Source organism: Bubalus bubalis, chromosome 14 (genome assembly GCF_019923935.1).
Source record: "Bubalus bubalis isolate 160015118507 breed Murrah chromosome 14, NDDB_SH_1, whole genome shotgun sequence".
Taxonomy (NCBI): Eukaryota; Metazoa; Chordata; class Mammalia; order Artiodactyla; family Bovidae; genus Bubalus; species Bubalus bubalis.
Window position 1 is genome coordinate 11,056,867 of NC_059170.1, and position 17,134 is coordinate 11,074,000.

Below are 17,134 nucleotides of genomic sequence, written 5' to 3' on the forward strand. Positions count from 1 at the left end.
GAGATTTATTTGTCCCTTTTCCTGGAGTTCGGTGGGAACCTGAGGGCTGGTCAGTCCCTTTGCTGTTGACCTTGCCCTAGGAGCTTTCTGAAATCTGGCCTCCCAGGCTCTTAGGAGAGCACAGCAAAAGAGAGCTTGGAAAGAGAATTAAAAAAAAAAACAAAAACATGATCGTTGAGTATTTCTAGGACGATCTCCTGGCGATACAACCAGTCCTGCTGTGTCTTGGAACTAGAGAGCAGAGGGTGGGCTCCTCGCCCTTGAGAAGAGAGAAACGGAGTGATCCAGATGACGCTTCTTGAACGGGGCTCTTCCCGGGGTTTTTCCCAGGGTGCGGGGGCAGGGCGGGAATTGGGTTGTGTCAGACTTAGATTCACTTTATCTAACCCCACTCAGTTTCCAGAACTTCACCTTTCTTCCCGAGTTCCCTCCTCCGCTTTCAAAAGCATATGTGACCCCATGCCCGTTCCTTTCTCTTTAGGTCACCAGATTCCTTTATGGGGTTGGCAGCGATGCTCTGATAGCCCCGGGTCCTGTCGGGGCATGTGAGTGGCGCTGGGGCTGAGGTTCCCCAGCTTCTACACTCAGGGGGATTTGAATGTGTTTCAGGACTGAGACTTCCTCTCCCCTCCCTGCCGGACACTCAAGGGACCGGGAAGGTGGAAGGGAGCTCTTCTTTACCCAAGAGAAGAAAAGCCGCCCGATCCGCCTGCCCCGCTACCCACACTTGCTTTCAGCTTCCCTTCCTCATCCCTCCAGCCACTCCCCGAGTCTGAAGCGCCAGCCCAGTTTGAAACACCCCTCCCGCTTTGAAGGAGGCTGGGCCGGCCGGGGGGTTATTTTGGGAGCAGCCTCTGAGATCCAATGGCCTTGTTAGGGCAACACTGACCTTTCCATCCCAGGAGGAGGGTAGGATTGGAGGGGGGTGGGGCAGGGCGCGGAATCACAGCCCGGCACACCCAGGGGGGTGGAGGAGAAGGGGGCCAGCCGGCTGCCGGGAATTCAGCCTCTGGGCTGGGGGCTGTCATAGAAGAAAAGTTCTCCTTTTTGAAGACAGACTGGGGACCCCTCCACCCCACCCTTCCCATTGCACTTCTTAAAGGGATCACAGCACTTTTTCCTTTGACTCCATGGAAGCCAGGTTGGGGACACTCCGTGGAGACTTCAAACCTTTCCTTCCCACTTCCTCCTCGGCTGGCAGCCTTCCTCTGGCCGACTGAGTGGGGGCCTCCCAGGCATGGCACTGACCGCCCGACCCAGTGCTGACTTGGCTCCTGGGTTCCTGCAGCCTCGGGTGGCATCTCGCTTCCCTCCTCGCGGGGCGCGGTGAGTCAGGGGGGCGCCCAGCCCTGAGCTGCTTGGAGAGAGTTGCTGGCACCCCCTCTCCCCATCACCTTCTCCCCCAAAGCTGGAGAACGGTGAGGAGGTCGGGGGCTACGATGAGATGAGCGGGGGTCGCTTTGACTTTGATGATGGCGGGGCATACTGCGGGGGCTGGGAGGGGGGCAAGGCCCATGGGCACGGCCTGTGCACCGGCCCCAAGGGCCAGGGGGAATACTCGGGCTCCTGGAACTTTGGCTTTGAAGTGGCGGGTGTCTACACCTGGCCCAGCGGAAACACCTTCGAGGGATACTGGAGCCAGGGCAAACGGCACGGGCTGGGCATAGAGACCAAGGGACGCTGGCTCTACAAGGGCGAGTGGACACATGGCTTCAAGGGCCGCTACGGGACCCGGCAGAGCAGCAGCAGCGGTGCCAAGTATGAGGGCACTTGGAACAACGGCCTGCAGGACGGCTATGGCACGGAGACCTACGCGGATGGAGGTGAGCCCGGTCTGCAGCCTGCAGACCTGGGGAGGGGCCAGGAGGGGTGAGGAAGGTGGCGGAGGGTGGGGCAGGAGGGGCCAGGATATGATTTGCTGTGTGGCATCGGGCAAGCAGCTCCACCTCTCTCTGCATCCATTTCATTGACAGGAAAAGTGAGGCCAATAACGGAGCTGTTGAGAGAATTGGCAGACATGCTTGGTACAAGGCCTGCCATAGAAACACACATTCAAGACACATTCAATAAGACACCGCTGCAACTGTGGCAGGCTAGGTGTACAAAGAGCTCTGGAATATGCTCCAGAAGAACTGGTGTCTAATGTCAATTTTGCCATGAAAATTATTTTCAGCCAGCAGATCATGAAGTGTTCATTCATTCATTCATCAATCCACCCCTGCACCCACTCATCAGTTTACCCATCCATCCATCCACCCACTCAGCCATCCATCCACTCATCCATCCATCCATCCACTCATCCATTCATCCATCTATCCATCCATCCACTCATCCATCCATCCATCTATCCACCCAAGCATACTCTTGTTCAGTGAATATTTCTGTAGTACCACATTCACCAGGCATTGTAAAAAGGGTTAGAGGTAGAGAGAAGTAGGGTAGAGTCCATGGGTTCAAAGATATGCTTGCAAGTACTCAGTGTGCTGTGGCAGTAAAGGGAAGTTAGGTCTGAGGAGGTCATTGGAGGCTTTAGAGGAGGTGACATCGGAACTGCATCTTGATGGGAAGATTGTGTTTGTGAGGCTTGTAGACAGTGGTCTCAGGTATAGGACAGGCTCCTGACTGGGTTACCTGCTGCTGGCTATCTGGTGAGGGCTCAACCTCCAATGCACCTGGATGTTAACAGGTTGTTAACAGAGTTTTCGTGGCACAATGGCTGGCTGGAATTGGACTAAATCTGGCTCCACATTTCCTAATTTGGTGACCTTGAGCTGTTTGCAGAACCTCTGCAATTCAGTGCAATTCAGGTGTTTATACTGGTCACTGCACAGAGCACTGGGGATGAGCAGAGAGCAAACCTCACATGTTCCAGTTACCAAGTGGAGATAGTCCCCGCAGGCTTGTGGACATCAGTGAACCAGGCAAAGTGGTGCAAATACGCATGTGCAGAAAGTTCCTTCCCTTCCCTACCCTATTCCTCCTCCCCACACTGTGTGTGTGTGTGTGTGTGTGTGTGTGTGTGTGTGTGTTGGGAGCATGGATGTGAGTCACAGGGGCAAGCAATATTTCTGGGAAACTACAGGCTGATGTCCCAATATGTCTAAAATAGGGAAAACCCATTCATTCCTTCATAGAGTACCAATGATGTGTCAGGCGCCCTCCCGCAGCAAGTCCCAGGGTCCGAGGCAGTGAGCAAGCAAAGTCCTCAGGAAGCTCCCTGTCTAGTGAAGAAAACAGAAATAAACAGGAAAACAAACACAGATGCAATTTCCAAAAGTTACCTGTGTTACGGAAAAACTAGCAGAGAGGGAAGAGGATAATTTTCTTTTTTGGAGGTCGGGTGTCTGAGTACTAAGGTAGGGAGGACGGGAGAAGGAAGGAAAACCCCAGGCAGAGGGAATGGGATTGAAGAGGCTCTGAGGCGGGACTGGGCTTGGCACGTACGAGGAACAGCAAGAATGCCGGGGCGGTGGGAGAGGCGTGAATGAGGGGCACAGGCTGGGCTGCCGGGGCTGCTGCTGGAGATGTGGGCGGGCCAGGGCACGAAGGTTTGCAGGGCCCTGGGTTTTAGCCTAGGTGTGTCCAGGAGCCCTCCAGGCCAGGTCATCGGGAGGTCTGCCCCTCTGGTTTGTCAGAAGCCCAGATTCTCCTGTCGGATGAGACAGCCCCACATCCAGGGGGTCTGGAAACCTCAGAGATCCTCTCCCCCAAGCGCAACCCTCCAAAATTAGATGTGGCCACTGCTTCGGAAAATCTCTTTAATCAACCTGTCATCAGTTTTCCCAGGGGTTGTTAAGGACCTGCCCTTTGCCCCATCCTGGGTAGCACTGAGGGGAATGTGGACAAATAAGATCCTGGGATTAGGGACGGCTGGGAGCCGGGCAGCCTTGGATCACCACCCTGCCCCTATCGTATTCTCTTGTCTCTTGGAGCTTCAGTTTCCTCATCCCTAAGATGGATTTATACTAACCTCTCCTAAGCTTTCTCATGGGATGAATGTGCAGTTGCCATTATTACTATTAACTATCACTAATTCATCCAGTAAATGTTTATTGAGTGATTATTAGGAAGCCAGCACTGGGTGGGCAGTGGGGGGGATGGGGAGAGTGCAGAACTGAACAGGATGGGAGAGGTCACCCCGCCTTCCAGGGAATGTAACAAAAAATTGTGTTGGGTGCCAAGCAGGGACATGCTGGGGGCTAAGCGAGCAAGAAGCGGGTGGCTAAGGAGACTGAGGCAATCAGGGGGGCTTTCTGGAGGAAGTGACAAGTGGGGCTCTGAAGTACAAAGTGAGCCAGGTGACAACGGTGAAGGCCTCTTGCTCCGGGTGGTGAGAACACTGTACAAAGACCGAAGTCCAAAGCTTGCTGTCCATCAGAGATCAAGCTGAGATTTGCGTCTCATTCTCAGTTTTGAGAAGCATTGATCCAGGCGATAACACGTCTGCTTTCCTCCATTCCCTGGCTTACCTTGCGGTCTGGTGTTACAGGTTTCTGCCTGCTCCAAACCAAAGAGTAGCTTTCCAAACTGGAGCTGTCCACCCACTGGCCAAATCAACTTAGTGGGTCATGACCTGCATTTTAAAAGAAAGGAAAGAATAGAACAGAACAGAATAGAAAATATCAGAGTGTTTCATAGAGAATGAGATTAAAGTATTGATTCCTGAAATGTTTGTTCAGTTGGAGATTATATATCTATATTTTGTGTATCGAAACATCTGTTTATGTGTATATCATGATTCAAATGTATTTTTTGTTGCAGATCATGGTCAAAAAATAGGAATATTACTTTTGTAAAGTGACTTGACCTGACATCTTCATGGCTGCCCCAGTCATTCCTGAAGGCACAGACCTTCCCTCTCCCCCTCTGCTTGTTGCTCTGGCTGGAAGTTCCAATTCTCTGGTCGAAGGGGAAGGTAGTCCAGGCAGAGGAGTCTTCCAAACCCTGCCCTAAGCCTCCTGGCACCCCTCCCCCATCTATAGCCCCACATTCCTCCCCTGGCCATATATAGCAAAGCTAAAAATAGCTGTTGACTTAAAGCCCAAAGCCAGCACACCCAGCCCTTAAGTAGTAATCCACAGCTGCATGGCTGCCTGGCGGTTCCCACCCAAGACCCACAGACTCCAGGACTTGAAGGGCCACTAGTGATCTTGGTTTTCCTCCGATCTTGACCTGGGCCTGAGCTTAGGATTCCAAGGCCCACGAATGGCCTGAAACTGCAGGACTCTGTGCGTGGACTCTCTGTGTTTTTCTGGGAGATATTTCCTGCAAGAGCCATCAGATTCTACAAGTAATCTGGTGCTCAAATAAATTCCAGAACCATGGATCTAATTCAATAATCCCCTCCCCAAAATGTGCAGCAGGAAAAACCAAGCCCAAGTTTGACCTTTTTTTCCCCTGAAGCTAATAATAGTTAACATTTTTGGAATATGAACGATGTGCTTGGTCCTGATCTGGGCACATGGCAAGCATTGTGTTACTTAAACTTTCACTATAACCTTTACAGGGAAGTACTATTATTACCCCTATTTTATAGACGAGGACACTGAGATCGACAGTCCTCTAATTGATAAGAGGCCCAGATGGAATTTGATCATCCTAAGTGACAATTAAACATTTTATACTGTAAATCAGCATTTTAACAAATGATAAACAACTACACAAAATAATCAAGACTGGCTACATACTTTAGGGACACGGTGCACAACAAAAATGAGGGGCCCCTTTTTCAAAATTAAGAATTTCAAGATGGTGACATCAGAGCCTTAAACCAAGGTCAGGGCCCTTCTGAGCTCAGAGTCTTGTGTGACTGTACAGGTTGAATGCCCATGAAGTTGGCTTTATCAAAACCAAGTAGCAACAACTGTCTTCTCCACCATTTGTTGACTCTTTACCAGTTTTTATTTTTTGGCTCCATTGGGTCTTAGTTGTGGCACTCGGGCTTAGTTGCCCCAAGGCTTGTGGGTTCTTAGTTCCCCAACCAGGGATAGAAGCTGTGTCTCCTGCATTGGGAGGTGGATTCGTAACCTGGACAACCAGGGAAGTCCCGAATCTCTATTAGTTTTTACCAGACTCCGTGACAGTAGTAATAACCATCTCTACCATTTATGGAGTCTTCACTAGTCTTTATCAGGCTCTGTGCTAAGAATCATACATGTGTTATATTATTGAGGCTTCTTAATTCTCTCTTCTACTATACTAGTGGCTTTCAAATTTTTATAATTATAACTCACTTTAACATATGTATTTTCTATTATAATTCTATGCATACATATAAAAATGTAAAACTGAAACAAGTCATCATGAAGTAATATTTCTCTCCCTGTATGCTATACTTGCTGTTTTCTTTTATGTGATCTCGTTGATAGAATTGGGCTTCTCTGGTGGCTCAGCTGGTAAAGAATCTGCCTGCAGTGCGGGTGACCTGCGTTCGATCTCTGGGTTGGGAAGATCCCCTGGAGAAGGGAAAGGGTACCCACTTCAGTATTCTGGCCTAGAGAATTCCATGGACTGTATAGTCCATGAGATCACAAAGCGGCGACACGACAGGGTGACTTTCAATTGATAGAATTGTTATTTTCTCTTTTTGAGAGAATTAAATGATGCATTGTTATACATTAAATACTTAAAATTAGGCCTGTGGTTAGTGCTTTGATTATTATTATTATTATTACATGCTGAAATGATGATATTTTTATGTTTAAGTATGACAACTGGGTCAGAAATGGAACCTTCTATGCTCTGGGTACAGATTTCTTTGTCCTTCCCAAAGCTGATGGCTTCAGCTCATTTTAGCCTAACTGTCTCTGAACATGGGAGCTAAATGAATTTGCCAAGCTAGAGTCCTAAGTAGCTCAGCTGGTAAAGAATCCGCCTGCAATGCGGGAGACCTGGCTTCGATCCCTGGGTGGAGAAGATCCCCTGGAGGAGGGCATGGTAACCCACTCCAGTATTCCTGCCTGGAGAATCCCCATGGACAGAGGAGCCTGGTGGGTTACAGTCTATGGGGTCGCAAAGAGTCAGACATGGCCGAGTGACTAAGCACAGCACAGAGCCCTGAGTAATATCTGCTGTCACATGACCTGGGTCTGTGACGTGTGTTCCTTGAAGAAACTTAACCTTCATATTTCTTTCTATATTCGCTCCCCAAAGGAATATCATTTCTGTTGATCTAGGTGTCTGTCTTTGTGCCGATATCATAATGTCATGGTTACTGGAACTTTAAAATAAGTTTTTATTTATTTTTGTTGTAAATTTTTATTGGGGTATAGTTGATTTACAAAGTTGTGTTAGTTTCAGGCGTACAGCAAAGTGAATCTGTTATACACCCACTCTCTTCTAGATTCTTTTCTCAGGCATTACAGAGTATTGAGCAGAGTTCCCTGTGCGATGCAGTAGGTCTCTCTTAGTTATCTGTTTTATATACAGTAGTGTGTATGTGTCAATCCCCATCTCCCATAAAACAAGTTTTTCAATCAGAGTAAATCCTCCAACTTCTCTTGTTCAAGACTTTTCAGGTTATTCTAGATTATTTCCATTTCTGCATACATTATAAAATCAGCTTGTCAATTTCTACCAAAAAGGCCTGATGGAAATTTGATTAAAAACACATTTGATGGGTCATGAGGAAGTATATTCAGCACAACTTCACAAGAACCAAAGGCAATTTGGAAAGAAGTGATTATGTTAACTCTTCACTAGAGAATTTGAGAGACTCATCCATACAGATCTGTGCAAACTGTTGATCTTGTTGCTTTTTAAAAAAAATTATTTAATTATTATTTTTGGCTATGCTGGGTCTTCGTTGCTGCGCATAGGCTTTCTCGAGTTGTGGCGAGTGGGGGCCACTCTTTGTTGCAGTGCCTGGATTCTCAGGGCTTCTCATTGTGGTGGCTTCTCTCGTTGTGAAGCACGGGCTCTAGACGTGCGGGCTTCAGTAGTTGCAGCTCGTGAGCTCTAAAGCATTGGCTCAGTCGTTGTGGCACCTGGGCTTAGTTACGCCAAGGCAGCCGGGATCTTCCTGGACCAGGGATCAAACCTGTGTTCCCTGCATTGGCAGGCAGACTCATAACCACTGGATCACCAGGGAAGTCTTTTGTTGCTTTTAAATTCTTTTTTTCTATTTTTTGGATCCTAGTTAGTTTTCTAACAATTGGATGCATTGTTCGTACTGATGCATTCATTACATTCCTTTTATTCTGTCAGTTCAGTTCAGTTTATTCCCTCAGTCGTGTCTGAGTCTTTGTGACCCCATGGACTGTAGCACGCCAGGCCTCCTTGTCCATCACCAACTCCTGGAGTTTACTCAAACTCATGTCCATTGAGTCAGTAATGCCATTCAACCATCTCATCCTCTGTCGTCCCCTTTTCCTCCCACCTTCAATCTTTCCCAGCATCAGGGTCTTTTCCAATGAGTCAGCTCTTTGCATCAGGTGGCCAAAGTATTGGAGTTTCAGCTTCAACATCAGTCCTTCCAATGAACACCCAGGACTGATCTCTTTTAGGATGGACTGGTTGGATCTACTTGCAGTCCAAGGGACTCTCAAGAGTGATTATGAGTAAAATAGTTAAAGAAAAATGCATTTGATTTTTACATCAATTTGGAGGGAATGGACATCTAAACAGCAGTGAGCCTTCCAATCCATGGACATGGTATATATCCTTTCTTACTTATGTCTTCTTTAATTTCACTCAGCAATGTTTTAGTGTTTTCAGTGTCTTGCACTTTTTTAAAAAGTAAAATTAACAAGTATTTTATTTCTTACGATATTATAAATGGCATTTAAAATTTCCGTTTTCCTATTGTTCATGCTAGGTTATAGACATACAGTTATTTTTGTACATTAGGCTTCAGTCCTTTTACATTACTAAATTAATTTCTTAGTTTTGGTGGGATTTTTTGGGGTTTTTTTCTTCAGATTTAAAAGGAACGTCTTTTAGTTTAAAAATTCTTGATCGCTGTTAAAGCTTAAGTGTAGAAGGCCTAAGAGAATCCGATGGGACTAAAGGCATGTGTTACTTAAACACTTGGGGCTTCAAGTGGCCAGATCTGAGTCCAAGTCCAGGTGGAGCCACCTCTTCATTTTACACACATGGGCATATCATGTGGCCTCTTTTATCTTCTATTTCCTTTTTTTCCACTAAGGCTGTCAAAATCTCCCTCAGAATATGACTGAAACAATGAAACGAGATAATCCATGAAAAGGGCTTAGCATGATGCCTGGCTCAGAGGAACGGCTGAAACGTACACCTTCTTTTCCGTGTTTCTTTCGCAGACCAAAGGGCAAACTAATTCAGGATGGTCTGAACCACAGCTGCCTCTGGGGAAAATATCAAAACCTAGCTTTTGATTTTGGAGCGCTTAAGCAGCCAAGCCTTTGACTTGCTTAGCTCTGCGTTGGGCCCTGCCAGTGCAGGTGGAAGCCGCATCAGGTGGATTCCACTGCGAATGTAGAATCAGCATAATTGAACCTCATCTTGAAAATCTCACATCCCAGTTCACAGCCAGGGGTCAGCGTGACAGGCAGCTGGGCTGCTGTGATGGCAGCTTCTTGGCATTTATCTGGGCCCCCAGGGGAGCAGAGCAGACCCTGAGTAAGACAGGGAAGTGGACGTCATTAGTCCTCCTCTCTGCAGCTTTGTTCTCTGGGGTGCATGTGTCCAGCTGGCCAAATCTCCCCAGACGTGCCCCTGTCCAAGGCCAGGCCCTTGGCATTCATCGAGCTGGCATGTTTCCAGCACCTGCTAATTCTGTGTCCCCAGCAGCTGTTCCCTGGACCAGCCCTGGCTGCCACACCTTTGTGAGGAATGTCCAGTCTCATTTTCTAAGGGCCCTGGTTGAGGGCAGAGTGTGGGGTGAGGGAGACAGGCTTGCTTTCTGCCCTAGACCTAGTTCTCTCCTATCCCTTCCCAAGCTGGAGCCACAGAGTAGGTGGGTGTTAGGTCTGGTCACGACTGATTCCCCTACTTACTCCTGCATAGCTGGGAGTTGAATGGCCCAGACCTGCCTGGCAGAATCCATAGGGCGACCCAGGGACAGTAGGAACTCCAGAAGCCCCACCCCCTGGCAAGGAGTGAGCACCTCGTGCCTGGAAGCATTCAAGCATGTGATGTCCTGCTGACCACTGTTTGAACTGTGCAGAATGGGGGCCACACCCCAAGGCCTGAAGGTGGCCCACAGCTCTGGGTTTCATGCACCATGTTTCTCTTCCTTTTATTTATAATACAACTTGAATCCTTTATGTATATCATCTTAACAAAGTGATCAAATTTCACATTGCTGATGACAGGACAGTCTGGCAACAGGGGCCCTTGGTGGGATGTACAGAGAAGGCTGTCACTTCCCCTGTGTAATATTCCTGTGGGACAAGTGTGGACAGAGGGCTGTTCATGCAGAGCCTAGGAGGCCGTGGTAAGAATCTGGCTTTGATCCTGAGAACAACGGTGGCTATAAAAGTGACATGGTTTGGGATGGACAGGTACACACTGCTATATTTAAAATGGATAACCAGTAAGGTCTTACTGTATAGCAGAGAGAACTCTGCTTAATGTTATATGGCAGCCTGGATGGGAGAAGAGTTTGGGGTAGAAGGGATACATGTACATGTATGACCAAGTCCTTCTGCTGTCCACCGAAAACTATCATAACATGGTTAATTGGCTATACTCCAATATAATATAAAAAGTTAAAAAATTTTTTTTAAGTAATATGAGGGAATTTCCTGGTGGTCTAAAGGTTAGGACTCTGCGATTCCACTGCAGGGGGCACTGGTTCCATCTCTGATCAGGGAACTAAGATTCCTGCATGCCTCATGACAAAAAAAAAAAAAAATGACTCGCTCTGATTTTGTTTTAAGGGGTTGCTTTGTGTTGGGAGACTGGGGGAGGAGACGGCACAGAAAGGTAGAAGAATGGAGATCGATTAGAATCATTTATTGCAATGATACAGCTCAGATGCCACGATGCTTTGGGCCAGCCTCCTGGGGCAGCAGAGGTGGGGAAAAGTGGTTGAACTCTGTGTCCATTTTGAAGGTGGAGCCAATAGATTGGCCTCGTGAGTTGCAGAGAGGGTGTGTGGAGAGAAAGGGGAGTCAGGGAAGGTTTCAAGGCCTGAGCTGCAAAGGATGGCGTTGCCCTGAGCTCAGATGGGATGAGGATTCAAAGAGGTAAGGTCAGGAGCTCAGTGTTGGATACTGAGGGTGAGGGATGCCTGTTACACAAGCCATGTGGACGTAAGGGTTGTGCACAGGCCTGCATACAGACAGGTGCCTTGGAGTGACCAGTGGGGCGTCTGAACCCAGACCCTCTCCCCTTGATCCCTTTGCTTCCCCCACCCTCAATTATTCCTGGCTTCCTAGGCCTTCAGCATGGCCGAACTGACCCAAGACCTGGCAAAGTTGCTTTCCTCCAGGCTCCAGGACTGTCAGCATCCAGGCAGTGTCACTCGATTAATCCCCTGCCTCCTGTGCAAGCTAGGAGAGCAGCCTCTATGTGTGGGGGTGGTGGAACCCTGCAGGCTACCGGGACCTGTTATACACCCACTGCAAACCAATCCTGATCCCAGGAGCTGGTCGCCCATGCTGTCAGCCCCTCCACTTTGGGTCCCCTGGTGGTAATCTTGGAAAGTGGAAGACAGCGGAGCTTTGATGGGAGGGAGCATTTGGGGGCCATGGGAAGAGACGTTGGTGCCACCTTGCAGGCGAGCCAGAGAGCAAGGCCTTGGGATGGTTACAGCAAAAACGGAATGTTGTCTATACAGTCACCCAAAGGGACTGTTCAGTGAATCCATGAGACCATGCCAGGAAGGACTAAAACCATTAAAAAGACAGAGTTCCAGTGGTTAAGACTCCATGCTTCCACTGCAAGGGGTGGGGGTTGCATCCCTGGTCCAGGGAACATAATCCCGCATGCCAAGTGGTATAACCCTCTGAAAAAAATAGAAGTGAAACTATACTTCAATAAAAACTTTTTTTTTTAAGAGAGAGAGGGGAGGAAAAAAGAGACAGATTCACCTATATTCATACAGAAAGGAATCTAAAGCATTTTAATCAAACGAGCAACTGGACGAATATTTATTGAGTGCCTACTGTGTGGGGGGCAGTGTTCTCATTGAGAGGGAGAGTGGTAGCGTGGGGAACAGCTAATCTTTTAGTCCACTTGTGCTATGCATAGGCTTGTAAATAAGCAGAAGAAATCCTGGAAGGACCAAAATTGTTAACAGTGATTACTCCTGGGGAGACAGTACAGAGATTTTTTTTAATAATTAAAGAATATATATTTATCTATTTGGCTGTGCCAAGTCTTAGTTGCAGCATTTGAGATCTAGTTCCCTGACCAGGGATCGAACCTGGGCCCTCTACATTGGGAGTGCAGAGTCTTAGCCACTGGACCACCGGGAAAGTCCCAGTACAAGATTTTTTAGTTTAAATACTCCTCGATTGTTTGAATTTTATGCAGTGAACCTGTGCAACTTTGTGATATTTTCAGAAGTGCCTTCCCTTCAACAGATGAACAACACTTATGCTAAGAAGCCTTCAGGTATGAAAAGACTTTGGGAGCTCTAAGCAGAGCCCCCCAGAATCTAGGCTCAGATCCTAGATAGTTTCCCTTTGTTCCACCCCACTCTGGGGTAGGCTGCTCTTCAAGGCAAAGCAGGAGTGAAAGGGCAAGCCAGGCAGGTGATCTGTTCTTTAGTCCCAGCTGAGCCACTGCCTGGCTGTGTGACCTTGGGCAGGTCCCTCTACCTCTCTGTGCCTGAATTTCCTCTCCTGCATAATGAGGGGCTGAACCACACTTACTCCTAGAGGTAAGTCAATTTCTCTTATGTGCAACATCAGCTACTTGACTGTGGCTGCTCAGAGACGCGGTGAAGGGAGACAGCATGGCCATGTTAGGAGTCAGCGTCATGATCGATTAGCAGTGTCTGCTGTGGACACAGGATGGATGGGAAATAGGTAGCCCACATGATAGGTGACTTGTTGCCTTGGACTAGATGCTCTTCAAGGTCCACTCAAGCTGTGCCCTTCTTGGAACTGAAATAACATCACTTACCCCTGCACTGAGGTCATCTATGACCTCATTGTGCATGTGCTGATAGCAGGAATACGACAGTTAGTATTGGCTACAGGGCTGCCACTGGCTCCTACTGATGCATGACAGCCCATTGTTAAGTTTTCAGGAATGTTGCAAACTGGCTGTTCAACTGTTGGTAGCTTGATTGGCCATGGGAGGAATATTTAGATGATAGAAATTGGTTAACACTGTGAATGAGGGTAGGGCTTCCCAGGTGGCGTTAGCGGTAAAGAAACTGCCTGCCTGTGCAGGAGATGTAAAAGATGCAGGTTCGATCCCTGGGTTGGGAAGATGGAGCCTGGTGGGCTACAGTCCATAGGGTTGCAAAGAGTTGGACATGACTAAGGTGACTTAGCATGCCTGCACACACATGAATCCAAGTTGTTTTTCCAAGGAGCTGTTTTACCAGCATGCCATGAACACTGCACTAATTAATATGAAATGCCCTTGTCTCCCTCTCACCCAGATTTAGGTGACCAACCCTCCTGATCTGCCTGGGAACTGTCCTGTCCTGGCTTTAGTACTGAAAGTAATAAAGTTTCTTGGGAAACTCCTCAATCTCGGGCAAATGGGGAAGACTGGTCACCCTGCAATCTTTTCCTAAGAAGTGAAGGGAGCCAACATTTGTTGAGAGTCTGAGGTCTCTGCTAGATAACTCATACTTTACTCACAGCAACCCTGAAAAGAAGCTGGCTCTGCCCTTGCTGGGTGGAGATACATTCAAAGAGAACTTGTCCAAGGCCAAGTACTCATGCACTCAATTGACAGTATCTGCTGAATGCCTAGGGGAGAAGGCAATGGCACCCCACCCCAGTACTCTTGCTTGGAAAATCCCATGGATGGAGGAGCCTGGTGTGCTACAGTCCATGGGGTCGCTAGGAGTCGGACACGACTGAGCGATTTCACTTTCACTTTTCACTTTCATGCATGGGAGAAGGAAATGGCAACCCACTCCAGTATTCTTGCCTGGAGAATCCCAGGGACAGGGGAGCCTGGTGGGCTGCCGTCTATGGGGTCACACAGAGTCCGACACAACTGACATGACTTAGCAGCAGCAGCAGCAGCTGAATGCCTTCTATGGGCCAGTCATCACACTGAGGGTTGGAGATGCTGTGATGAGCAAGGCAGTCTTGGTCCCTGCCCTCAGAGCATACATTCTAACAGCAGAGATCAGCATCAGACAGTTATTTAATTGGAACATGGTATTTATAATTTGAAGGGTAAGTAGAAGGGTTTATGAGCTGATGATGAGTGAACCTAATCTGGTTGGGTAATCAGAGAAGGCTTCCTGGAGGAAGTGATATCAGCCTTGATGCTAAGATCTGAAGGATGGGTGACTGGAGGACCACACTTCTGTGCCAGGCAAAAGGAATATCGAGGACTTCCCTGGTGGTCCAGCGGTTAAGAATCCTCCTGGCAATGCAGGGGACACGGGTTTGACTCCTGGTCTGAGAAGATTCCACATGCCCTGGGACAGCTAAGCCCAAGAGCCAAAACTACCAGGGCCCACACTCTAGAGCCTACATGCTACAACTGCTAAAGCCCATGTGCCTAGAGCCCCTGCTCCACCACAAGAGAAGCGACTGCAATGAGAAGCCTGTGCACCGCAACTAGAGAGTAGCGGCCATGGTCACAACTAGAGAAAGCCCACACAACAGCAAAGACCCAGCTCAGCCAAAAGTAAATACTGTTTTTATAATAAGAGGAATATTGAGTGTAAAGTCTTGGAGGTGGGAGCAGAGCATTTGTGTTCGAGCAAAGTGGGAGCACAGAGACTCAGAGGAAGAATGGCATATATGAGACAAGGGTTGGCAGGACCCAGGTCATGAGGGTTTCCTGGGTCACAACGAGGAGTTTGAATTTCATTCTTACAGGGGAGGCTGTGGGACACCATCAGACATCCCTCAGGAACCAGGGTCCTCATTCCTCTATTTGCCGGGAGTGTGGGCTGCTGATGGCTCATAGCTGGGCACTGCCTTCTGTCAAAAGGAGGTGACGCCCTCTGGGGGTAACCCATAGTTAATGAGTTGATGCTCGAGTACAAAGCCTCCTTGTTTCAATTTCAAACCACTCTGAAGGTCATTCCAGCTCCAGTGACCCCATGGGATCTGTTCAGCTTCTTCCACTTATGGAAACCTGCTTCCTGCCTTACAGGTGTTTGTCCTGAGAGTCCCCCTCCCGCCAAAATCACCCACATGCAGTCTCAGCCTCAGAATCTGTTTCCGAGGGACAAGCCTTCCTCAAGGCACTGGGAAGCCATCAAAAACCAGGTTTTATGTTATCAGATCTGCATCTTAGAAGGGAGAGGACTCTGGCGGCAGCGAAGGGTGGATTGAAGTGGGTATCCCGGGAGGCAGAGACTAGGGAAGATGCTATTGTCTCTCCTGGAGAACTGGTGCAGTTGGACTAGGTGGATGGGGTGGAGATGAAGAGAAGGGTGTTTTGGGGTATTAAAGAGAGATTCAGAGTCAGGTTTGTTTCTGAAGCCCAAGCAATTTCCATTATTCTTTGCTGCCCCTAGAGATGCCTCAGGCTTGATTGACTTGCTCTCGCTGGGACACAGGGTCCGTGGTCATTACCAAGGTGGGTTAGAGCTAAGCTGGGATGGGTCCCCTCTACTCAAGAGCATCTATGTGGGTGTCCATGGTGTGGGCATGTGTGTTCACCATAATGTGCATACCTGGTTTGCCTGGTCTGATTTGGGGGTGTTTGGACAAGAGCTATGACCATTGGACTCCCTGGTCCTCACTCCCCTACCTGTCATGTACATGCATGCCAAGTTGCTTTAGTCGTGTCCAACTCTTTGCAACCCTAGGGGCTGTAGACCCCCAGGCTCCTCTGTCCATGGGATTTCCCAGGCAAAAATACTGGAGTGGGTTGCCATTTCTTACTCCAGGGGATCTTCATGACCCAGGGATTGAACCCACATCTCTTATGTCTCCTGCATTGGCAGGCAGGTTCTTTACCACTCACACCACCTGGGAAGCCCCTAGAGTTGTCTTCCTTTGAGCCTTGAGAAGAACTTGGTGTGTGTGTGCCAAGTTGCTTCAGTTGTGTCTGATCCGTCTGAATCTGTTGATGAGGCTTCCACCATCCTGCCCAAAGATCTTGAGCTAACTCATAAATAGAGGACCTGGGGAAAAGGATCAGGGAAGGCTGTTGGACAAAACAGACAAGATATTGACAAGATAGCAGCTCTTAGTGGTATGAAGTGATGAGTGTTTGGAGGAAGGAGGTGGCCTGGGTAGTTTTCTGAAGCAGGTGGCTTTGAAAGTGGGCTTTGGTGGATTTGAGAAGACAAATCTGAGAAAGTGAGCTGGGACCAGGTCATGCAGACACTGGACTGTCAGTTGAGGACTTCCATGGACAGTGGGGACCCCCGGAGAGGAGCCTGTCCTGATTCCTTCCTCTCCATCTCTCGTCAGTCCGTTAGGGACACTGACATTTGGATCTCAGACAGTTTCCTAGAAATAGGCAGGTGTCACTGGCCAGAGGGAATGGTTTTCTCAGTGTCTAGTCTGTATTTGGCAGAGAAGGCAATGGCACCCCACTCCAGTACTCTTGCCTGGAAAATCCCATGGACAGAGGAGCTTGGTGGGCTGCGGTCCATGGGGTCGCTAGGAGTCGGACACAACTGAGCGACTTCACTTTCACTTTTCACTTTCCTGCATTGGAGAAGGAAATGGCAACCCACTCCAGTATTCTTGCCTGGAGAATCCCAGGGATGGGGGAGCCTGGTGGGCTGCCGTCTATGGGGTCGCACAGAGTCAGACATGACTGAAGCGACTTAGCAGCAGCAGCAGCAGTCTATTTGGAGGCAGAATTCATGGTCTGATCCACATATCTCTTCTCTGTCTCAAAGTGGACTCTGTGTCTTCTAGACTCCCTGAGGGTTTCTCTCTCTCTCTTTTTTTAAATCACACTTTTATTTCCTTTATATACTTTAAAAAATTTTATTTTTTATTGAAGGATAATTGCTTTACATCCCTGAGGGTTTCTGAATAGTTGCACTTCTTTAGGGCTGAGATTTGGGTGAAGGCTTCTGAACCTTTAACTTGTAAAG

General features: G+C 48.3%; 1 protein-coding gene and 1 non-coding gene across 3 annotated transcripts in view; one reads left to right on the top strand and one right to left on the bottom strand.

Moving 5' to 3' along the window:
* The first annotated feature begins 928 nt into the window (after positions 1-928).
* Positions 929-17,134, top strand: part of JPH2 (junctophilin 2) — a 75,335-nt gene continuing 59,129 nt past the window's right edge. Inside the window, exon 1 of one of the 2 annotated variants that reach the window (XM_044927610.2) lies at positions 929-1,823. In XM_044927610.2, coding sequence (XP_044783545.1) covers positions 1,445-1,823 — 379 coding nt within the window. In that variant the 5' untranslated portion in view covers positions 929-1,444. The remainder of the gene's footprint in view (positions 1,824-17,134) is intronic. The other variant, XM_025263433.3, reaches the window with a different exon arrangement.
* On the bottom strand, positions 12,326-12,398 carry TRNAG-CCC. The gene has a single exon. It is a non-coding gene; the product is annotated as a tRNA-Gly (tRNA).